The 24,762-nt window shown below is 46.8% G+C and overlaps 3 protein-coding genes across 4 annotated transcripts in view; 1 reads left to right on the plus strand and 2 right to left on the minus strand.

Moving 5' to 3' along the window:
- Window positions 1–10,956, minus strand: part of LOC116792860 (gonadotropin-releasing hormone II receptor-like) — a 28,798-nt gene extending 17,842 nt beyond the window's left edge. The window contains exons 1-3 of the mRNA XM_032700253.1: window positions 10,941–10,956; window positions 5,970–6,079; window positions 5,208–5,306 (exon numbers count right to left, since the gene is read on the minus strand). The gene's annotated coding sequence lies outside the window, so the exon portion shown is untranslated. The remainder of the gene's footprint in view (window positions 1–5,207; window positions 5,307–5,969; window positions 6,080–10,940) is intronic.
- Window positions 771–11,844, plus strand: CILP (cartilage intermediate layer protein). 2 transcript variants are annotated; one of them, XM_032700251.1, is made up of 9 exons: window positions 771–798; window positions 2,484–2,610; window positions 3,431–3,514; window positions 4,285–4,338; window positions 5,762–5,947; window positions 7,068–7,382; window positions 7,489–7,597; window positions 8,056–8,213; window positions 8,774–11,844. In XM_032700251.1, the coding sequence occupies exons 2-9, from the start codon at window positions 2,550–2,552 to the stop codon at window positions 11,110–11,112; spliced, it is 3,306 nt and encodes a 1,101-aa protein (XP_032556142.1). In that variant the 5' UTR covers window positions 771–798; window positions 2,484–2,549; the 3' UTR covers window positions 11,113–11,844. The 2 variants fall into 2 exon arrangements, with proteins under 2 accessions (XP_032556142.1, XP_032556141.1); XM_032700250.1 differs by lacking the exon at window positions 771–798 and adding an exon at window positions 814–951.
- A 4,891-nt stretch (window positions 11,845–16,735) lies between these two features.
- Window positions 16,736–21,905, minus strand: MTFMT (mitochondrial methionyl-tRNA formyltransferase). Its single transcript, XM_032700255.1, is given in 10 exon segments — window positions 16,736–17,031; window positions 17,033–17,182; window positions 17,494–17,576; window positions 17,891–17,972; window positions 18,509–18,600; window positions 19,144–19,219; window positions 19,677–19,779; window positions 20,586–20,708; window positions 21,064–21,276; window positions 21,796–21,905. Coding segments are annotated over 10 exon segments (1,083 nt in total). The 3' UTR covers window positions 16,736–16,980.
- Window positions 21,906–24,762: the final 2,857 nt, after the last annotated feature.

A 24,762-nucleotide genomic window follows, 5' to 3' on the forward strand; every position in this document is an offset into this window, starting at 1 on the left:
CATGGGGAAAAAACCATAGCTGCAGAAAGAGGAAAGAGCTGAGAGGTTGAAGCCAGCCTGGGGCAAGCAGGCAGCTCTGGTTAGGGGTCATTGCTGGATCTCCCCATGGCTCGAGGGAGATGCAGTAACATTTGCAAGGATGGTCCTGCCTCTGCAGCTCTGTGCAGTTCTGTGCTACCACTGGTATCCAAACCAATCCCTCTGGCTTTGTCCCACATCCTCACAGCAACCTCATTTGACCCCTACTAGAGCCAGTGCAGGGGTAGAGGTGAGCAGGCAGTGCAGGGAATGGTGCCCAGCTGAGCTGTACCCCAATGCCTATGAAAGGGGGGAACAACATGGGCAATGCTGGGTGGGCACCGCGTTTGTCCCAGACCACGTAAAGCCAAAAAAGCATCCCCAAAATTCATTGCCTGTTTGCTGTATCTCCACCTTGAACTGTCAGCAGCATCTATTTCAGATCCAGACCCCAGGTGAACCCCTGACAGCGACGGTGCTGTGCCAGGATGCAGTGTCCACACTGGGACGTGGTACCCACTCCGTGCCCTGCCCCACCACACCGCGGCACCGCTGCCAGCCCCGGCGGCTGCTGCTTCGCCGCAGGTTTTTGTTTACCATCACCTTATTAAGGGATTATTCAGGCTGCGGTTTCCTCGCGCGTCCGATCTGTTTGTGCTCGCGGTCCGTGGCTCGCTGCCATCCCCTAAGCTACACGCCGGGCTATATAAGCGACCCCGCCGCCTGGGCGGCAGGGAGGCTCGCACACAGCCCGGCTCGGCACGGCGCAGGGGAGTTTCGGTAAGCTGCAACTTTCTCTTCTTCCCAACCGCCTGCAAATCCCTGAACCCGCAGCTGACAAGCCTTCGCCTCGCCCCCGGATCTCGGCTCGACTGGCGGCTCTGTGGCGAGAGGACGGGACTCTCCTTAATTGGGGTTTTTATGGTTTTTTAGGTAAGAGAAAAAACGCAACCCAACCCTGCTAAATTTTTCCCCTCCGTGGCAGACAGCGGTTATATAATTCTGCTATGTTATTAGAGCGGCGTAATTAACAGTGGCTGTGATTGAAGGCGAGGTGGAAATTAATTAATGGGTAGATGAAAGCACGGAGGCTGAAAAACATTGATGCGGTCTCCCGCTTTCCGCTTTTCCCTTCCCCATCCCAGCTAATGCGTTTGGGGCAGGGTTACGGGGACAGCGGGAGCGGGGATTCGGACTCGGACAGTGCTTTGCTCACATAGGGCTTTTGATCTCCCGCGACTCTGTCCCGCACCGGCTCCCTCAGCTCCCTGCCGTGGGGGACGCAGGCAATTCCAAACCTTCCCTGCCGCCAAGATCCAGCCGCTTGAACCCCCCCTTTCCCAGCATCGTGTGTACCGGGGACAGAGGGATGTATCCCATCCCAAACCCAGCGCTGAACAAGTCACAGTCAGCTCCAAAAATAGGCGCCGAGTGGGAAACAGGGTTAATTTTTCCTGGTTATTGTCTGGCTGTGAGTTCACGGCCCCACCGTAAGCCCACAAAACACCTCTCATGTGTTGCTTGTTATTTTTGCTTGACTGGGATTTGCTGAGCCATAATCAAAGTATTTCTTAGTCCCACATTCCCCAGTCTCAGAGGGGATGGTTAGTACCACTTATGAATAACAGGGTGTTCTTACTGCTGGCTGCCCTTTGTCAGGGACATTTTATGGGGAAACTGAGGCACTGAAAGGCTGAGGCAACATTTCCTCTCCCCTGGTTCACTAATTTTGGATGCATAAAATAAAGCACCAGCTGGTGTCACTTGGGATAACACCAGTTCCATGGGTACCTTCAGAAATTAAATACTCAAATGCTTGATGCCACAGGGCAAAGGGAGTCACTGAAAACAAGGTCTAAAGTGGCTGAGCTGGGGAAGAGTGACACAAAGCCTCAGTCCCACATCTCTGCCTGCAGGAAAATACTGAGCTACTTGCTCACACTTGCAGCAAAGACTTGGCTTGTGCACGGGGTTTTCCACTTTCAGAGGTGCTTAGGAGCCAGCCCCTTCCCCCACGTTCTGGGATGTACAGGGATAAGATGCTATCCTCGCACTACACTCAGTTTGCAGGCAGAGGGATGGAGACATAGAGATGTCTCTGCTCCTGCAGGGAGCAGAGTGGGGTGTCAGGGGGCCTGTGGTGCCGTGTGGGCTGTGAGAGATCCCTGTAGAAGTATTTAAGCTGTTCCAAGGCACGTTAAGGAGATGTCATTACAAAGCAGTGCTCTGCAGAATAGATTTGGGCTCAAGATGTGACAGTGAGAAGCAGAGGGGATGCGAGCACAGATGTGGAGCCCCTGCCGCTCCTCCCTGAGGGGAAAAATGAAGAGCTGCTGGGGTTGGGTGGGTGGGCATGGTTTATAAGCTGCCTCATGGCATGCTTTGAACTGGTTCAGCTTGGGAGAAGCTTTCCAAAAGCAGCAGGACCTGGCTGAGCCTCAACATGGCTGGACTTGTCTCTGCAGGACTGGGGAAGGCGTGGGACGACTGCGGAAACTCCAAGAAGCCCCTGGTCACCTCTGGAGACCACAATGGTCACTGTGAAAGGCTGGATCCTCCTCCTCCTCCTCCTGGGAGCCACATCCATTCTAGGTGAAGGTTAAGTGTTCCTATTGCGGTCCCCGCACTGTCCCTGCCAGCGCAGGCGCGTCTGTGGCACCGCTGAGCCAGCAGACACAGCCTGACATCCATGCGGGGTCCTGGTCTGGGTCAGAGCGGCATTTGCCCGGCCAAACAACTTCCAGACGAGGACTGGCTCCCATCCAGCCCCCAGAGCATGTCTGTGAGTCAGCCAGGCTCAACCAGCCTCTGGTTGACCAGGGATGAGCTCACCAGCCCACTGGCAATGCCGGGACAATCCCTGCCTGCCATCCCCAAGACCCCACAGTGTCCAGTCCTCACCCATGGGAGCTTGGCACAGGAGAGACCTGGCTCTGAGGCGTTGCTCCCCAGTTTAAATAAGACTGGTCCCCGCAAGCACCCCAGGAACCAGCCACAACCACCAGCTCCCTTCAGGCATGCAGGTGGCCAGCAAGCGCAGAAACCAGTCCATGTCCCATCACAACATCCAGCCTCATCCACCTCAGGTTTGTTTCTCCCTGTGCAGGGAGAGGCAGGATATATTTTATCACTCCAGCTATAGAAAGATGAATTGATCTGAGCTGTTCCAACACAGGAAGTACAAAAAATTTTCCTTCGGTGATAAGGGAAATAGAAAGTTTTTATCATGCCTGAGCTGCAGTGATGCTTCACTCGGCATGTCCTGCACTGCATCCTACAGGACCTCTAACCAGCCACAACCCAAAGGGAAAGCAGTAATACTGAGCATAAGGATGCCCAGTACTTTGAATCTAATTAATATATTTTATCCTTTGTATTCATCTGATTTATTCTTTCATTTATCAACCCTTAGGACAAAGGATTCTGAAACCAGCCCTCAGCAGGGTCCACATAGGACAGAAAACCTTCAGCCCGCTGGTAATGCTCAGCTTGGAGAGTAAGTTAATTCCCACCTTGGGTGGATTTCCCTTGCTGGGACAATTTTCCCAACAATTTACAACGAACCAATCTTATTTGAGTAGATGAGGACATTTAGGGTTAGAATCATTCTATGATTCTGTGATTTAAGCAATGGAATAAATGTTAATCATCCATGACCTCCTGTAGGGTTTTGGCTATCGCTGACATGCTGTTGGCTCCTCTCCTGGAAAAGGGAAGGTCAATATGTGACCACAGCCCCGACTCCTGTGGGAGGCATGCGGGGCTGGGAGGGTGAGAAGAGCCCAGGGATGGGCCAGCACATGCTCTGACCTGCCTTTCCCCTGCCCAGACTGTCCCCATGCTCAGGGCAGTTTGCAACACCATTCCTTTAGAAGTAAAGCCTGCGAGGCATTAATGACCTGCAGAGCCCACTCTGCTCATTAATTCCTAGGAGATGCCTCAACCACTCAATCTTTACTGCCCAGCGCTTGCAATTTAAATTCCAGCAGGCACTGAAAGGGCTGGACATGCTGATGCCATATCCAAAGGATTCATGTCCTAGCCTTTTGTCTGGCTCACAGCGGCTCTCTTAGCCATTGGGAAGAATCAAAGCACCAAAACCCTGGACTCCCAGAGGTCCCCTTCATTTGCTGAGAGTTATTTTTAGGAAAACTACTAGGAAAATTGTTTTCCCCTCGAAGTGGATGACACAGGGCAGTGGTGCTGAGGCTGGCTCCATGGCTGGAAAACCCTGCCCAAATCACCCCCAGTGTCCTCTGCCCACAGGTACGAGGAGCAGCTCTCGCCGGGGAGACCCAACCTTCACCTACGTCAGACGCAGTAGGTTCCTGCCGACAGTGCCATGGGGTATCCCTGTCCCTACCTCCCCACATCCCTGCCAGAGCTCTATGCCTCAGCTTCTCCCTCTTCTTCCACTTTCTGCTTTCTCTGCTGTTGAGGCGCTACGCAGAGCCATATAATGCTTTTCCTCCACTGCGCTCCCTTCTTCATATCCTATTATCAACAGCCCTGCAGATTAAAGCAGCTGATCCCAAATGAGCTTAGGATCTTGCTGAGACCCAACTTTAATCTGCTGCACATTAAATTTTTGCTAGGGGTGAGCACAAATGGCCATTTATCCATGGGATGGGACCATGTTTCCAAGCCCACCTCCTCCTGCATCCCTCAAATTACTAAATAAGGTCATGGATGTGTTACTCAGGGTGCTGAACTGGAGGTGCTGATGTGCTAACACATTAAAAACTTGCCCATCTAAGCCAAGCATTCACTCTAAACCAGACATGCTGCTCCCATGGCTGCTCTCATTTAAAGGGTCTTTTACACCCACATGCTTTGGTTTTGGCCATCACTATAGGAACAGTCCAGCCCTGTGCCTGTCTGCCTTTCTAGGAAATAACCCAACCTGCTTTATTACAAATTAGATGGAAGAGTAGGTACAGGAGATGACACAGCACACATCTCCAAGAAACCCCATTTTTAGAAACTTTAGTCACAAGCTCATCCTTGCAAACATTATTAGAACATTGTCATTTAAAAACAAGCCCAAACCACAGACTTGGAGTGGATCTCATCCATTCAAAGTAGCTTAAATTAATAACATCTAGTAGCCCCGTTAAAGAAATCCCTTTAAAAATCTAACCCCATATTAAAGTCTCAAATGTCTTTCGCAAACTCTCTCTGTGTTTTACCAATCAGCTGGTCCCTGACGTGCTCAGGCTGCTCAGTAGCATCTCAGGCTTCTGGTTTGCACACAGTAAAAGTGGTGTTCACAACAGGACACGCTGCCCCTATAGAAAACATATGTTGAAGTTTGGTTAAAGACATTTAACATGGTCATACCAAAAATTTTACCCTTTTTTTCCCCCCTATTTACCACATTTGAAACACAGGCAAGTGTTGCCCTTCAGACAGCATTGAAATGACAATGTGTGTTTGATTTCCTTTAAGCCAAAGTTATTCAACACTAAGCATGAGCTGCCTGCACTTTGCTCCCTTCGAGTTTATCTTAATCATCCTGAATTCGGTAGCCTGCGGGGAATTAAGTCAGAAGCCTTCAGACGCCTTCTTGTGCTTTATTTCTCAGCTCCCTGAAATGCTTTGAGTCTGTTTAATCCATGTGGTGCATAATATCCAAATGTATAGTCTGAGCTATATAGAAGCTGCTAAGAAAACAACTGCCCAGTTTTGGGGCAGCTGTGCGTGTAATGTGCGTCTCAGTAACACACCACTGATGTTATTCAAGGTCCACTGGTGCAAGATTCAAAAAGGTTTTTGTCTCCATGGTCGAAATGGAGTGAGTGCTCAGCAAAGTGTGGCCAAACCGGGGTGCAGAAGCGTACCAGATCCTGCCTAGCTGAGCGCCTCTGGGGCGTGCACTGTAATGAAGCAACTGAGGAAGGGCGGCTCTGCATTGGACATGTTTGCTCAGGTGCTCCTATAACCTCACTTACGGGCAGGGGAGGATGTCCTGGTCTCACCACCATGAAGGCGTTGTGCTCCCTTCGCTGTCATTTTACCATCTTTCTCTCCTTTGCCAGAATTCTGTGATTCCCAAGCAAGTCTGGAGAACAGAGCACAGGGAGTTTATAGCCAAATAGCAAGATAACAGGGGGATCCAGATATGGGGAGTCATCAGGGACTCACAAAGATCTTGTCAATATAGAAAAACATCCCATTAATCTCATTATAACTGCAGCTCTCAGGGCGGAGTTAGCAGTTGCAGGCAGATGCCTCCATGCAATCTCCAAGAAGGAGAAGTGTTGGGAATATCACATTGCCACAGCCCCTGCTGAAGGGGCTTGTAATCAATTATGTTATTCTTATAATCCGCTTTTAAAAAATAATTCTGAAAACAGTCGATGCTTTCTGCAGGAAAGTTGTTTCAGGTTTTCTCTGATTTCTTACATTTATTTCCAGCTTTGAAAAAAATTATCAGGTAGTTGCTGTACAGGGATGGCCTGTGATTATAAAAGGAATGACCTGAGCTTTAGGAAGAGACAGATTATTATTTAGGACTAATCACTATAGGTAATGAATATGTTTCAGAATCACTGGGAGACCAATTGTTAAACCCATTGGGTAATGCTCACTTGGCAATTACCCCACATCCTGTCCAAGCCAGGATAGCATTGAATAAGGGGAGACAGCTTTTGGTATAGACTACAGTCACGACTTTTGGGCATGAATTGGTAACAGAAACCTAGAAAGTTTAAGGCATTTGGATTTGTAATTTTGCCAGGGTTGAGCTAAGAGCTCACAGTGCTGAGCTGGATTCAAATTTCCCCGGAATTCAGCCCTTTGGGGAAGGTAAATAACAGTTCCTAGCTGTAATTATATCCACGTGGCTGCTTTCTACTAATTGTCAGGTTCAGAATGACACTGTCCCTGTGTTTCTAATGCACAGCTGCGGATAATCAGGAAAAATATGTTTTGGATACAATTTATTCCTTATGCAGTATCTGCCTTATTGCATCTAAATTAAAAGCAGACACGAGATCATGCTGTGAGCATTGTGGGGCTGTTTTTTGACCTGCCTGCCTCTCCTCCAGGCTGCAACATCACCTGCCCCATGGGCCGTGTCAACGCGGACTGTGACTCCTGCATGTGTGAGGATGCCACTCTGCACGGAGAGGTGTCTCTCGAGGATGGGTCACCCGCTGACGATGCCCGGGTCTACCTGCAAGCCAAGAAACTCAAGCTGCTGACAACGGCTGATAACAGAGGCATGTTTAGGATCCCAGGGATTTGTCCTGATGGCAAAAACACCCTTAAAATAAAGAAAGCCAAATACGCAACAGCGACTGTCACCGTGCCCGAGAGCACCCGGAGAAACCTGGCGATCCAAGTGCAGCTGCACCGATCAGGTAGCCCCAAAGAGGGGGGATGCAGGAGGCTTTATGCAGTAATCAGAAATAAATTGTGATTTTAGGAGGGGAGGAGTAATGAGATGACCTTTTCCTTGTCCTGCAGGCAAACCCTACATTTTCAGGAGCCCTGAGGACAAAGCCAGGAGAGTGGGACAGAGTGTGTCGTTCTGCTGTGATGCCCGCGGGAGCCCAGCCCCTGACCGCTACCTCTGGTAAGGAACTCGAGTTTGATCTGTCAAAAGTCTTAGCTGTCCCATGGATTCCAGTTTTGCCTCCTTACTGTCTCCATTAGGGTGGGGTTTTAGGTATAAACCAGCTGAATACGCTGAGAACTGATTGCTGCGAGTGATGGCTTCCTCAAGATGTGCAGACCTGGCACAGCAATGTCATCTGCTGAGGGATTCACTGGAAAAACACACCAAATCAAAAGAGTTTAAAAACCTCAGCAGAAAGACTGGCAGCTCTCCCTGCCTGCCAGCTGCCCAGCAGCCACAATTCAGTACTGCCAGGTCAAGGAGAATAATTTTTAGGTGATGCCACATAAGCAACCTAAAACCAGGGAAACTGAGGCAGAAGGTCTGGCAAAATCCACGTGGTACGATGCAGGATTAGGCCATTGCTCTGCTCTAGCCAGGCAGTCAGACTCTGTCCCCTTAACTGTTCCTGGCAGGTACCACAATGGCTCACTGCTGGATCCCTCCTTGTACAAATATAAAAACAACCTGATTCTGAAGAACCTGAACAGAGAACAGTCAGGAGAGTATTTCTGCAAGGCCAGCAGCGCCGGGGGGTCGGCCAAGTCCCAAGTTGCCAAGCTGGATGTCATAGGTAAGAGAAAATGTGCCTGATGCTCTCCAAGCAGCTGGGGAGGCGTTGGTGTGCAGGAACCAGAAACTGTGATACATATGGGAAAGAAAAGTCACAGGAAAAATACTTGAGTTTGTTCCATGCATCCATTTGCAGACAGGCTTGTGTGAGCTGGTCATGAACCAGATGCCCTCTACAAACCGGAGCTCTGGACTGCAGATGACCTGCCAAGCTTAGTCTGCTTTCAGTTGGTTTCCCACTGTACTTGCTGCCTGACATGGGAATATTTCTGTTTGTTTAGGGGTCTTCTAAAACTTTAGGACACATTTCATTCTGGCCATAGTCAAAAAGCCAGGCAGCAGCAGCTGGGATGCCCCCTGCAAACAGCTCTTAATCAGGGACCTAAAGCTAAAGCTGAGCTACCTGCTTCACTGAAACCAGGCCAGATCAATTCAGCTAACCAGAATCCTGCAAAAACCTCACTCTTATTAGGAGAAATGTTTAGCTCAAAGGGTTTCAGACCATATAACAATGTCTGTACAATTATTTCATGCTGCTCATTAAGAAATCCTATTCAACAGGAAGAGAAGAGGCACCCTGTGACCCTCAGCCCCAAAGCCACCTCATCCGACTTCCTCACGACTGCTTCCAAAAAGCAACAGACTCCTTCTACTATGATGTGGGCAAGTGCCCAGCAAAGACCTGCGTGGGAAAGCTGGATAAGGGACTCCGGTGTAAGGACAATGTCTCCTACTGCTGTGGGGTATCCAAAATGGAAACCAGGGACATATCCTGCAACGGGTACACGCTCCCCACTAAAGTCATCGTGGAATGTGGCTGCAAAAAATGCACTGAGACAAAAATAATGGTTCGAGGCAGAGCCACAGCAGCAGATAATGGAGAGCCACTGAGGTTTGGCCACATCTACATGGGGAACAAGAGAGTGAGTATGACTGGCTACAAGGGAACCTTCTCAGTCCACGTCCCAGCAGACATGGAGAGGCTGGTTTTAACTTTCGTGGATCGGCTGCAGAAGTTTGTGAACACAACAAAAGTTTTGCCCTTCAAGGAAAACGGAGGTGCTGTGTTTCATGACATCAAACTACTAAGAAAGAAACCCCCCGTTACGCTGGAATCTGCTGAAACCAACGTGATCTCTTTGGGAGAAATGGAAGAAGATGACCCAATTGCTGAATTAGAAATTCCTCCCAATGCATTTTACAGGAAAAATGGAGAGGCCTACAGAGGCAAAGTGAAAGCCAGCGTGACGTTTCTGGACCCAAGAAACATCTCCACAGCCCCTGTGACACAAAGTGACCTGAACTTTGTAGATGAGGAAGGAGATGTATTTCCGCTCCGCACATATGGCATGTTTTCTGTGGACTTCACTGATGAACGGGGCACCGAGTCCCTTAATGCAGAAGATGTGAAGGTTCATTTGGATGCCGCTCAGGTCAAGATGTCAGAGCACCTGCAAGAGATGAAGCTTTGGTCCCTGAACCCAGAGACAGGGTTGTGGGAGGAAGAAGGGGACTTCAACATTGAGAAAAGCAGACGGCGCAAAAGGGAGGAGAGAACTTTTTTGGTTGGGAACATGGAGATCAAAGAAAGGCGGCTTTTTAACCTGGATGTTCCGGAGAGCAGACGGTGCTACGTCAAAGTCCGGGCCTACAGAAGTGAGAGATTCCTGCAAAGTGAGCAGATCCAAGGGGTTGTGATTTCTATTATAAATATGGAGCCAGAACCAGGGTTCTCCTCCAACCCCAGAGTGTGGGGCCGTTTTGACAGTGTAGTCACTGGTCCCAATGGTGCTTGTGTGCCCGCCTTCTGTGACGAGCAAAACCCCGAGGCCTATGGAGCTTATATCTTGGCAAGCATGGGGGGAGAAGAGCTTGAAGCTGTGCCCTCTGCTCCCAAACTCAACCCTGCTGCTATTGGGGTCCCACAGCCATACCTCAACAAGCTCAACTACAGGAGGACAGACCACGAGGACTCCAACACTAAGAAAACAGCATTCAGCATTAACATGGCCAAGCCAAGCCCCAATTCCCCAGAAGAGAACAATGGCCCTATTTATGCCTATGAAAACCTTAGTGAATGTGAGGAAGCCCCTCACAGCGCTGCGCACTTCAGGTTTTACAGGATAGAGGGTGACCGGTACGACTTCAACACCGTTCCCTTCAGTGAAGATGACCTCATGAGCTGGACCGATGACTACCTGGCGTGGTGGCCCAAGCCCATGGAATTCAGGGCCTGCTACATTAAAGTGAAAATAAACGGACCCCAAGAGGTGAACGTAAGATCTCGTAACATGGGTGGGACGCACCCGCGCACCATTGGCAGGCTCTATGGGATCAGGGACGTCCGCAGCACCCGCGACCCCCAGCGGCGGGACGTGTCGGCAGCCTGCGTGGAGTTCAAGTGCAGTGGAATGCTCTTTGACCAAGACCGCGTGGACCGCACGCTCGTCAAGGTGGTGCCACAGGGCAGCTGCCGCCGAGTGAGTGTCAACAGCATGCTCCACGAGTACCTGGTGAACCACCTGCCCATGGCCACCAACAATGACACCAGTGAGTACACCATGCTGGCGCCTCTCGACCCACTGGGACACAACTATGGCATCTACACTGTCACCGACCAAGACCCGAGGATCGCCAAGGAAATCGCCCTGGGCAGGTGTTTCGACGGCTCTTCTGATGGCACCTCCAGAACCATGAAGAGCGATGTGGGCGTTGGGTTGACTTTCACCTGTTCGGAGAGGAGTGCAACGGAGCAAAGCATCTTCCAGTCTCAGAGGAACTCGGGCCAGCAGTCCATGCTGGTTCAGCCAGGGCAGAGCCCCGCGTACCGGAGGCCGCCGGCAAGCCGCCGAAACAACCAAGTCAGGATCCCCATGAGAGGTCAACGTCCCGTCTCCTAGAGCTGTAGAGAAGCATTGGTAAAGTCACTCACGCTCAATTAAATATGATTTGAAAGTAACATCAACCTGCTAATAACCTATTTGAAAGCTGGTAGATGTCATTATTTGTGAGACATAATTAAGGTGCCACTTTTTTTTTCCCTACCAGAAAGACATCAGGCAAAAATTGGGGGCGAGCAGCGGTAGTGAGTTCATGTCTTATTAAATGCATCCATAAAAATCTTCTTTCTGCCTGACATTAAACAGCTTCACATGATAGCCTAAAGGGAAGACTAAACACATGATTCAATTAAGTCATGTACATAAAACACTCTTCTGTTCTGCAGCTGCAGACTTTGCCAGCCCAAGTACCTGTACAGTAGTTGGTAACATGAAAAGGAATAAACTGATTTCCTCATACTGAATTCAACTGCAAGGTTTCGTACTTGAAATGTAAGTATTTTATTTATTTCTAGCTTGTTTTAGAATGACTGTATTCGAGCTAAACTACCGGCACCTGCATTTCTAAGAACTCATATGCTCAATAGCACAGAGAAGCCACATGGATTTGTAGGCTCCACATGGATAAAGCTAGAGTTTTCTCTTGCTTCTTGCATTATTTGACAAGAAAATCCATGCTCTACAGTAGGGTAGGTTAATAAAAAAAGTAATTTTGTAACTCTGACAACACTGTGTCACTTCTGTGTTTGAAATGCCCAAGTAAATAAACCACGTGTAGAACAGAGCAAGGAATAACCTGCAGGATTTCACCTGTCTGTTTGGAAACAGGTCACAGCTTTATCAGTGTGAGACTGATCCCGGGTATGGGTGAGGGGTTTGGTGGGTGCCTGGTGCTCCCCTAGGTCCAGGGTTTGGCCATGGTATGCTGCAGTCAGGGAATCTGTGCCCAGCTTGAGATGTGGAGAGTCAGGGACAGTGCTGGGAGAAGCAGAGCAGCAGGTCTGGGCAGAGATGAATTAAAGAATAAAACAAGATGGAGGGAAGAACCTCTGCTTTAAGGATTATAGGAAACCAGGCAATATAGAGCAGGGCTGGATGAAGGGATAAGGAGAAGACAGGCTTCCCTCACACTCAGCAGTGGGACACTGCTGGGCAAGAAGCTGCTCTTAGCTGAAGACACAGCTGCCCACAGCAGGGGTCAGGCAGTGATCCCTCTCCAAGTGACCTATTCCATTTCCCTCACTACTTCTAGAGCAACAAGGACCTCACCAGCACAGAAGACATCCTGTGTTTGTTTACTCCCAAACACTGGCAATAAATTTTTAGGGTGCAGACAAGCCAGCAGGCCTCCAACACCGAAATTCCCACTGAGAGATCATGATAGGTGGGCAGTGCTACTGGGCGCAAACTGGAATTCAAACATGTTTCCCTCTCCTCCCAGTCCTCTCTGATGGATATGAAGCCTGTTCTAAGTCTATGCTGTCACACCTACAGCCCATCAAGGGCACGGGGAATCTTTCAATAGCATTTAGGAAGCTTCAGAACAGGTTCACAGGTCTGACACAGGGCAGCCTGAAATATGCTTAAACAGGTAAAAAAAAACCCCTAATAATCCAGGTTTTTAGGCAAATCAACAGTTATCAAAGAGAAGCAGAAAAGGAAGAGCTGTGGAATACTCTGGCACATCTTCTTCATACCAGTCAATTTAGACTCTGTGTATTTTCTTTTGTGTCTAGTCTGCTGCAAGGGCTTGGCTCGAGCCGGAGCCAAGGCAGCCAGTGGGGAGCATTAGCTTGGACCTTCCCACAGAGCTCTTGGCGTGCACAGAGAAATGTCTCTTCCCTCTGCTCCCCTCCTCCTCTGCAGACAGACAGCCAAATCCCAAACTTAGTTTCATCACTTTGAGGGTGAAGTAACACAAATGACTTCTACAGACCAACCCAGGAGATAAATGGATGAGAGCAGGCTCAGGAGATGATCCCTGTGCCGCATGTGGGCTCGCCAGTCAAACACAGCAGAGTACAGGGCTCTTCCTCCTGGGGAGAGATGTCTGTTTAACAGCACTGAAACAGTCACAGCCCTACAGCCTGGAACAGCCAGGAGCTCTCCAAGTTTCCCCAGACTGTCCCCCTCTGCAGCTTAGCACTAACTTGGAGGAACAAACTAATCTGTGCACTCACCGAGTCCCTGAGCTCTCGGAGGCTGCTGGCAGAGTGTGTTGGACACAGAGCAAGACAGAGGTTTCAAACACGGGTGCTCAAGCACTACCACCAGAAAACAACCTTGGTCCCACAAGCACCACTCAGTGCTAACACTCCACCATCATTCCAAATACATTAAGCAAGTTTATATAGAAGAAAAGCTGCACCAGGTCCTGGCGTCCCCCACTCACACAGGTTTTATGCTACAGTTCAATGTCAGTTCTGACTTCTCCAGCTTGTGTTTATGGTCAGTGTATGGCAATGTCCCTTCTGCAACCTGAAACCTAACCCACACTCCCACATATCAAAGGAGAGGATCAGCTGGAGGAATGCAGGGAGGCTGGGACTCAGCTCCTCCCTCGGCCTTAGCCTTCAGACCACCAACCTTGAGGAACAGGCTGAAGCAGGAGACCTGGCTCCTAAACAGCAGCAGGTTTGTGGCTGATGGCAAAGCATCTTCCATTAAGGTCACTTAGTTTCCAACCCTCAGATAAATCCAGTGACCTATCCCTCCATCCTGTTTCTAAAAAAAGGAAACTATTGCTTCCCAGAAGCTACCAGGATGTCAGGAGTTGGGATAAACAAAAGGCGAAATGTTCTTGTCTAGCCTCAACTTTCAAAATTATTTGGGGGTTTTGCATGTAATTTTATAAAAAGACTCAAGTATTCCTCTGATTAGTCACTTACATTTTTTGTAATTTATTCAGAGAACAGGAATAAAAAGGTTTCCTAGGAAGCAGGGGAAGTGGGAAGCTCACGGAACATGAAACAGATGCATCTAATTGCGAGTCACCAGCATCCTGGGAAATATCACTCCCTCTAACACTTGTTTGAATTCCATAATGAAATCATCCCTATCCAACACCAGAGCCCTTCTGGTGCCCAAACATTCTGCAGTTCTGCCAGTAATTTGGCCTCAGTGATGTTAAACTGAGCTATGGTGGAGGCTGGGTCTGTGAATACCTCTGCTACTTTCCCTCTGTCCCCTGAGAGGAGAACAGCTGTTTTATTTTGCTAGGATCCCCTTCCAACGGCCAGAGTGGCTGTACTCAACTTCAGCAGCAGCACTGGGGATTGAATCACTGTGACTTGTGTTCCAGAGTCAACCCTGACATGCTATTCCACACTTCATCAGTGAAAGCCCCATTTTTGTTTTGTCTATTCTGCAAAAATAATCAGATTTTCATTACCTACTGAGTCAAATCCCAACAGACCCAGGTGAAAGCAAAGTTTCCAAAGAGACATTTTGGCTAACAGCTGCCTGGGGAACACCAATTCCCTTTAAAGCTTCCCCATATGCCAAAAATAGCATGCCAAAGATTTCCTCCATAAAAAAATAAATTAATCTTACCTTCTTTTGCACAACTGGGGTAAAGTTGTGCATATTCAGAGCTAAGATATAAACTGTTAAGCGACACAGAACTGTCCAATCTTTTATAACCTCTTGTGTAGAAAGCAAGTGAAGCCTTAAAGCAAACTGCAGAGATCAAAAGATTAAGTTACAAGTACAGGTACCCCAGCTGCAATATGGTTTAGACATTACTTGCTATTAAACAACTCACTGAAGACATTCTGTACCAGATTTTCACCATCTTCTGTCCAGCTGACCTGGGGTTTTGCCCAAAAGAGATGCAGCGAGCTCCATCTACAGGGATCCTGGGCACATGCCACCTCGAACTTCCCAAAAACGCAGGGAAACTCCTCCCTGTTGCTCTGTGCTTTAGTGAGAACTGGAGTTGCTGCCAGCCAGCAATAACTGACAGCAATAAGTCTCACACGAGGCTCCATCTAAAACTGACAAAAAAAATTATACACAAATAAATTAAAGAACTTTTAAAGAATTTTCTTCAAGTCATTCGTAGGAACAAAGTGGTTCCTTTAAGAGTTTGGTTATCTAAGAACTTTTAATCGACTTTTGTGCCTGAACTTTTGACACTGTATTCTTTCTGTGGGAGTCACACCTCACTGTTCATTTTGCTCAGATCATAAATGAATCACAATTCATTTTCCAGTGCCCAGGGACCTGGGACACCAGAAAAGTTGGGTCCTGAAATACTAAAATTGTTGAGTCCCAGTTAACTAAAATACTTCTCATAATTCCAAAATTCTTTATCATTAGTGCTTAAAATTAACTCTAAATTGTGATGGTGGGATTTTATTTTGGTAGACTAATTTCTCTGCTAATTCAAATTCTGATACAATCCATGCCCAGAGCCAAAGCCCCATCATGCAGCTGATTAGTGTCAAAAACCTGTCTGTGGGGAAAGGGAAAAAACGTTCTTATCCTCAGCAAACATTGAATATTTGAATTCCAGTGATGCCTATGAATGTTCTTTAAAAATAACTGATGAAAAATTCCCAGAAGCTCCAGCAGGGAAAACACAAGGCAAGCAGCCATGCAGTTATGACCAGTGACGTAGTAAAACGCAGAAAACTCCCAAAACCACCACTTTCCCGAAAACAGCAAAAAAAATCACTCACCCACCCACCTTTCCACTGGCATAAGGCAATAACTAACCTGTCACAGACTGATCTAAACAGACTAAAAGCAAATTGACTCCACAACCTTCACTTGCAAGGAGTGGGTAGGAGCAAAACACAAAAATACATCATTTGCTCGGAAATTAACTTGCCAGATTTAGATCTTCTGCAGCACAGACTGCACTGAGTCTGCAGCCAGAGGCAACAGGAATTCTCCACAGCAGCCTGACTTCCACCTTGCTGCTGTTTCCAGTTTTTGACTCTGATTCATAGGCTTGGATTTCTTGGAGGACAGTGTGTTTTGGAAAACCTGTCAGAGGCAGATTAATGTCAGACCAATGGCAATTAAAGAAAAATACAGCAGCATCTGCTTCTTCAGAAACATTTTAATCCTTGTCATGTAACACATTCTTCTAGATTTTTTGCTTTTACTTCAGTAGAACTCAGAAAAAAACAGGAAGAAGTTGAGCAAATAACATCAGAGCAGCTCCTAAGATGTGGCCAGTCTTCATTTCGCCGTTATCCTCACAGTGCTACCTTACTTTTAAAAAAAGAAAGTTTAAAAGAGTCACCAATTTTGGGGTTCTTCACATGAAATACTCATATATGTCATTAACCAAAGGTTGAGGAAAAGCTTGGATTAGATTAACTCCTCATCATGGAGAAAGTACCATAGTAGAATGTAAACTTTCTGGATGGATGGCACACAAATATTAAATGGGATGTATCCAAAGATATGAAAACAGAAAGGAGAAGGAAAAAAATTATCATGGGCAAGAAAAGATTCTCTAGACCTTCACAGTTAAGTTATTAATCTCAATGTGGGGATACAAAGGGAGTTTTAGGGTCCACAAGAAAATCAAACTAGATAGTCTAAGTCTCAGTGAGCACTAAACTCTGAATTAGAGAAGCACTGGACTTTAGTATTTTCAGATCAAAGTAACTGTGCAAAACTTATCCCTGAGGAAGATTATACCAAAAGTCCTCAAAGAGAAACTGAAAACATTGTATAAAAATAAATTTATTTCTCAGCAGTGGAAATGGGGATTTTATTCACCACCTTCACCATTCAGAGACTCTCCTCCTTCATGGGGAAAGACGAGGAATCAGGAACCCACGATGAAAATATGCAGATGACAGTAGGATCAAACACTGTGGGAGGAAACCCCTTAATTAAGCTGAATGTTATAGGTGGGCTTTGAAATATTTTATATTTCTATTAACTTACAGACATTTTAAAATACATCTATTGTTTTATATCCTGTGCCAATAGTCCCCTCTCTTTCAGAGTCTTTTTTTGCTGTGCTAAGTTTGAGTGTTTGAAATCTGCATTCCTGATGAACTGTCCGTGGATTCTGTTGGAACCAAGAGTGCATATATCCGTTGTAGAAGTCAACTGCTGTAAGCTTCTTCTTTAATATGACTGTTTTGATTCCAACCCAGCCTTCCTAGAAATAAAAACAAATAAAAATGGCATAAGTTTCTTCCATGTTTTAAAATTATCTTTAGCTCTCACTGGCTGGCTTACAGAATACATTTTATTTAATGTCATCAGGTTTACAAGTCAAAATTCTTGCTTGCAAGTGCAAAGCCTGTTAGTGGAAATTAAAAGTTTAAGGTAACAAACAAAAAGTCTTGTGCTAATGTAAAGTAGTACAGAGAATAAAAATGGACAATTAAAACAAAAGTTACGCAATACACGAATACTAAAAACCTCATCTTTGGGGCAGTGAATATAAAACAAATGGAAAAAGCCTACCTTGCATCGAACTATCAGTGTTTGGGACACTTTATGGAACAGCAGTGAACCAGGAACAGCTTCACAGTCATTTAGTATTTGATCTAAAAACAAAGCAAGATCATCTTGCATTTTTATGCCAACGAGCACAGAGAAAGTTTGAAACAATTCTGTCTCTTTGAAGCATGATAACAATCTTGTGTCAATATTTTGCTCAAAAATATTTTACTGTATTCTGTGTTTTATTATAACCAAATGAGCAGGAAGAATCAGAACAGTCACCCTCTGGCACTGCATCTGATCCATGAACACTCACTAACTGTTTGCTCTGGCCCATCCCTCAGCCAACACAGCACTCGGATTCCTGCAGAAAATGGTTATAAAATCCAACTTAACAGATTAATTTAAAAGTAAATACCAGCAAAACCAGGGATATTATCCACTTCCACAAAATCCAGAAGTTTAACAGTAGTGTCCTTCCAGAGCGTCTGCAAAGGAAACTGGAAACAGAAGCAGATGACACAGTGAGAATATATTCACAATTTCCAGGCAACTGCCTAGTGGTTTTTTTTCTTATGCAAAATACCTGTGATAATAACATTAGGGGAAAATTTATATATATGTCTAGATAGGAGACTCTCCTGGTTCTTCCTCATCTCTAACCATTAGCATATGCAGTACCAAGCAAAGCAATTAGCTACAACAGCCCTTTCACTGTAGCTGTTTGCACTGTTACTCTCATGCAGAAACGTCACTGCAGTGTTTTAAATCCTCTCAAACATATCAGAGGAAATCTCAGAGCTAAGGGAACAATATAAAATTACTGAGCTGATTTCACACTTGGCATCAAGTTCACAAGAATTCTCCTTCACATTAATTCCACCTCCAGTGCTAAACTATCGGGATTTTAAAACACATGCAAAAATACAGAGGCTAAAATAACTAAACCTGAGGTTCAGTCATCAGTTAAAATATCTACACCAATGTCAGCCTTGCTAGAGGTCAGAAAAGGGTTCCAAAAAATCCACTGTCTTACCATACTTCCTATTGCACGATGCAGTTGAATTATTTGTTGAGCTGTTTGCTCCTCCCATTTTATACAACTCTTTGCTATAGAGATTTTAGGAGCTAAGGAGGGGAAAAAGAAATCAGAAGATTTAGTAGCTTGTTTTGCATCGTTTTGCAAAAACAAACAGCTGTGCTACTTTATCTTGTTTTAAACCTCAGTTTATCCTGACCAATGGCAGGTTTACCATCCAGCCACAGGTACCTCAGACAACAACTGGAGAAAAGGTTTTGTAAAAATCTCAGTTTGGATTATTTATATTTTAATCTCAGTTGTTCTCCTATTTGCCCATTGCACTGCAAACTGACAACATGTTTACAAACACAGCTGTAACCCTTTTGTCTGCATTACAACCATGAAGAGTAACAAACTCAGATTTTGTGACATCACCACTGATTTTGATATTGTACAAACCACTCTGAAAAAATAAACATAATGTAGTAAGTCTGGAGATTTCTGAAGCATTTTTAAGACAGAGAAGGCAGTGAAGAGATCATACTGAGAAAGGAATCTAAACAAAAATACAACCCAGCACAGCAGGAAACTTAGTTTTCCAGCTGATAAAAAAAAATGAACAAGTCATATTAAATAGTATGTACACCTACCAAATGTCACTCCTTCTTTTGGCTGCTCTTTTTTGTTTTTTAAGCTTTCAGGCAAGTTTTTCAAAACTGCCAACAGCTGCAAAATAAATTTTGAACAGGGTATCAGCCAACCTAAGTTTAAGCAATAATAAACAAAGTAAAACTCAGTTTTTCAATAGTGAAACTTTCTTGTGAGCTTTTAGAAAACTGGGTAAGTATATAAGAAGTATATAAGACTTGCATTATACACACAGATACACTAAGGGCATTCTTCCCACTGAATTACAATTAAAAAAACCACAAGTATTTTTTAATGGATTATATCCTCTCAGATATTTATTCCAGAACAGGACAGAAGCTGATTATTAAGATGAAAAAGTAGATATTCACTTCAATGAAAGAAGAACCTGCACTGTTTCCAAACACAGCACCAAGTTTCAGATCATTCTCCTTTTAAAGTTGCAGTTAACTCAGAACAAGATTGATAAGAATTCTGTTTGCACATGTTCAAAGAGAGGTATTAATCAGAAGTGACAGAGTTGGCAGGACTTTACCATGTTTGCACCCATCTTCGCTAACATCCCTTCCAGCTCCTGTGCTGTACAGCGGGGAGGAACAGCAACCTCCTCTTGCTTAATAATTGGACCTACATCGAACCTGCGAGGAAGAAAACACATGAGTTTACTGGAGGAGCTGAAACTCAATTAGCAGTTCAAAACCCTACATTCAGTACATTAACTCAGTTACTAATTACCCCTTTTTCCCCCTCTGAAAGTATTTTCCACACGCCATTTTCACATTATCCAATGTCTGGTTCGCAAGACAACACAGGGAATAGAGTATTAGATCTATCTCAGCAACAAGATTCACCTCAGCAAGCTGAGGCTGATATAACACACAATTCACAGTTCAGAACATGAGATCTCAGAAGAAACAACCTGAAGTACTCAGAGGAAATTTTTTTTTGCACTTTCCTAAGATCTATTATCAGACAAGCACGTAAGAAAGAAAAGGTAACTAAGATAATGTATTTCCACAAGCCTTTTAAGCCAGATTTTGGACTGAAACTAAACCATATAAACTGTCTCATGCCTAGACAGGCAATTGCTTGTCCTTTGTTCACTTACAGGTGATTGTGAAGTCTGAAAACCAGATTTTTTATGTCCTGTCATACCAAGTCTATTGATAGAGCTGTGTGACTGTTGTCTGCTCCCTGTAATAATGCTAAGAATTAGAGAACAGGCTTGGAGTGCAAATTACACACTCACTGAAATACTGTATTTGTGACAAATCTCATATGGTCAGATGAACATTTTTAAGTGTTTCTAATTTTAATATTAAACACACATATTAAATAATAGTCATTATATAGACTGATTTAAATTATTATTTCAGTGGTGATGATTTAAAGTCCTGAGAGGCAACAACAGCAGTGAGTTGCTTGAAAGGCACATCAAACCTACCTTTTTGGTCTTATTTCCATAATTGTCACCCCAGTCACCCTATCACCATGAAGCACAGTGTGGACTACGGGTGCAGGACCACGCCATCGTGGGAGACAGCTGGGATGGATGTTCAGAACACCACTAAAATGAAATAATTCAAAGTCAGAATAGGAACAGTACTTGGAGCACACATAAAGGGGTGTGCAACACACTTGACAGTAAAGCTACTTTCAGAATTATCTGCTCAGACCATCTGAAGTGTTACCGGTTTAAATATACACCTAAAGGAAAATTCACACTCTGTAAACTTCATTTTCTCAGCAAAAACAGAAAGAGAGATGAGAGGAATAAAGGTAAATACATTCTGCTGAACATTTGCATCAATGTGTTAAAAGACGAACCTCACATCCCAGGTATGTTGACCTAAGCTGCTACAAGTCACAGGTGCTGACTCAAAACCAGAGTACAGTGACAGATGTCCTGTCCACTCACTTACTATGGGAACTGCAGAATCAGGTCCTCGCTCAGGAGGCGTCCGAACGATGCCACCACCCCCACATCAAACTGCCCCGCGGGCCCCGTGTGCGGCCACTCGTGCACAGGCAGCTGGAGCTCCCGGGCACAGCTCCTCACGGGCAGGTCCCCGGGCAGGCGGGACGGCAGGGTCACCACCTCCAGCCGGGACACGAGCGGGTCCTCGCTGGGCTCTCTGGGGGGACAAGGAGTTGAAGGCCTTGCAATGGCAGAGCAATGGAGAGGCGAGGGCTGGGTCACCTCCACCCCTCGCTGTGCCCCTGTGCCCTTCCACAGCACCTGCCTCTCCGCCTCCCACCCCCTCCCTGGTCCCCCTTCCCTGACCCTGCCCTCAGCCCCCTCACCACCCTTGAACCCCAGACCCCTCACAAACCCCCACAGTCTCTGTGATCCTGGTGCATGGACCGACTAAGACCGCCGCGGTCCCTGTCCCACCCTCAAGCTCCTTTCCCTCCTCTTCCCTACCACCGTCTGCCCAGCCCACGGTCCCGACCCCCTCCTCATTCCTCAGTGACCCCCGAGCCCCATCACCGGCCTCATCTCCCACCCCTCAGTGCTCAGCCCTCCCTCACCCTCCACAGCCCCTCGGGCTCCGCGCCCCTCAGAGCCCCACTCCCCCTGAGGCCCCTCTCACTGCCCCGTGTCCCCTCAGGCCCGTCCTCCCTCAGGCCCGTCCCCCCTCTCGCGGCGGTACCCGGCGGCCCGCAGCGCTCGCAGGGCGGTGACGGCGAAGCGGTCGGTGCCGAAGAACAGGACCCGCCATGGCGGCCCCTCGCGCCAGGCGCGCAGCAGCCGGGCCCGCATCGCGGGGCTCCCCGCGCGCTGCGATGACGCGCCGGGACCCGCCCCGGGGCGGGGCCGCCCCTCAGCGCTGCGGGGCCGCGGGCAGCGGTGGTGCGTCGTGCGCTTATGGAATATCCCGAGCTGCGAGAGACACAGCAGGGTCATCGGGGCTCTGCAGCAATCCCACCTTGTTGTCCAAACGCTTCTTGAACTCGGGCTCGGTGCTATGAGCACTGCCCTGGGGAGTCTGTTGCAGTGCCCGGCCACCATTTGGGTGAAAAGCCTTCTGATATCCAACCTAAACACCCCTGACTCAGCTTCATACCATTCATACCATTCCCTCGCGTCCTGTTACTATTCACCCTCATCCTCGTGAGGGTGCTGGAGACCCCCATGAGGTGGCCCCTCAGTCTCCTCCAGGCTGAACAAGCCAAATGGCCTCAGCCACTCCTCATGTGGCTTCCCCTCCAGACCCTTTACCATCCTTGTGGCTCTGCTTTGGATGCTCTCCAATAACTTATATGTCTTTTTGATTTTCTGGTGCCCAAAACTGCCCCTAGGACTCGATGTGAGACCGTACCAGCACAGAGCAGAGCGAGACAAATCACCTCACTCCACCAGTGATGCTGTGCCTGATGCCCCCCAGGACATGGGTGGCCTTCCTGGCTGCCAGGGCACTGCTGACTCATGGCCAACTGGCCACCAAACAGGACCTCCAGGTCTCTTCCCACAGCTGCTCTCCAGCCTCTCATTCCCCAGTCTATACACACAGCCAGGATTGCCCTGTCTCAGGTGCAGAATCGGGCACTTGCCCTTGTTAAACCTCATACTGTAGAATTGTAGAATCATAGAATGTTATGGGGTTGTAATGGATCTCATTGATGCATATAAATATCTCAGAGGTGGGTACCAACTAGTCTCAGACTCCTTTTGATAGTGCCCAGTGACAAGACAAGGAGCAATGGCCATAAACAAAAACACAAGTTCCACCTCAACATGAGGAAGAACTTCTTTATGTTGAGGGTGGCAGAGCACTGGAACGGGCTGCCCAGGAAGGGCATGGAGTCTCCCTCTCTGCAGACATCCCAAACCCACCTGGACACATTCCTGTGTCACCTGCTCCGGGTGACCCTGCCTTGGCAGGGAGGTTGGACTGGATGATCTCCAGAGATCCCTTCCAACCCTGATATCTCTGTGGTTCTGTGATCGTGGTGTGGGGTGTGGGGCTGTCAGGGCAGCCCTCGGGGTCTGTGCAGCTCTGACAGCTCCAGTCCCCCAGTGTCGGTGCTCCCAAGCGGTGTCACTATGGCCACAGCCCTGTAACCCTGACCATGAATTGTCTGTGCTGCCTCAGTGCAAAGATAACGTGGAAAAACATTGTGGGCAGAAAGGGATGTTGACCCCACAGCCACTGCTCTGACAGTGTTTGAAAAGCTGATTTCATTGTCTGCCTCCATGGACAGCTTCATTTTAACACTGACAATAACTCAAAGAATGTTTTCTTGTAAACTATGGGGTCAGAATCACCACTTAAAGAACTGTCTTCTCCCATAACATAAGTATGAAAATATTTTATCATTCTGCTAAGAACATTCTTTCCCCGCATGGGAAGATGGTTTATTTGTGTAGCTATTAATGTAAATCACATACACAGATTCCCTTGCGCATCTAAATCACAGTTTATCCTACAGTCTTTGCCACTAGGAATTTCTGCAGCAGGGAGTGTGAGAATCTGGAAACATTTCCTATATGCCACTGAAAACATGTAAATTACTTGGAAAAGGAATAGTAGAATTTTATGTTGGATACATGAGGGAAGGATCAAAAAGGAAAGTGAAATTTTGTGCCACACTAAGCAATGCTGTGCATATTCATTCCCTTTTTCATGTCTGTATGCCCATCATTATGGTTTTCTTCTCTCAAACATTGAAAGTGCCACCATTTTCAATGGTAGAAACACAGGAAAACTAATGAGAAAGGGCTGTTACATGTTAGGAAAAAAATGAGCCAGGCCATCCTAACGGAGCATATCCTAAGGAGAATATGCTACCAGATACAGAGGTAATTTCCTAATCAATATGTAAAAATCAATTGCTCAAAAGAATTTATAATTTCCTATTACTTTGGAAATCCCATAAAAATCCTCAGCTCAGTTGTGTACAGGACAGTCTTCAATTCCACAATTCCAGCTGCCTCATCTCAGAGCATAAATGAAAGGATACAGTTTAAAAATATAAACAAGAGGGTAGCAAGGATGAAGGAATGGCTTCTGCTTGAGAAGAGAGTAAAGCTCCCAGCATGGTTCATCTTGGAAAGAAGATGGGGAAGAAGGGCAGGTGAATGGTCTGACTTATCATAAACAGGGGAAATTAGTTGTTGCACAATAACCAAGTGATTACAGACACTTATGGGCATCAGGCCCTTAAAGAGAGGAAGCAGTGTTCTGCACAGCGTGTAATTTCAGCACTTACATCAGATGCTGAAAAATTTGACCACATAATACCTCAGATGCTGGAAAATACTCATGGCTTCCAGGGGCGTGCTGCACAGTCGCTGGCTGGAAGGCTGGAAGGAGACGTCCTGTGTGGTGACAGCGAATTCCAGTTCTCTGAGGTCTTGGGCGAAGCCCTGGATTTATTACCAGCACTTCAGAAAGGCCGGGGATGTACGTGTGTGTCTGGATGGCCCAAATGCCACCCGAAAGCTGGGAGTCTGAGCCCAGAATCCAGCTGCTGCTCGGTGTTCATTTTCAGGTATCAGATCCAGGCACTGAATGTGTCCTCAGCACCATGTGTGAAGCTTCACCTGCTGCTCCTCCAGGACTTAAACCCTGGAGATGAATTCTCACTTCTGGCAGTAGTTAAGGCTCCTGGAAATA

Source organism: Chiroxiphia lanceolata, chromosome 12 (genome assembly GCF_009829145.1).
Source record: "Chiroxiphia lanceolata isolate bChiLan1 chromosome 12, bChiLan1.pri, whole genome shotgun sequence".
In the NCBI taxonomy this organism is placed as follows: Eukaryota; Metazoa; Chordata; class Aves; order Passeriformes; family Pipridae; genus Chiroxiphia; species Chiroxiphia lanceolata.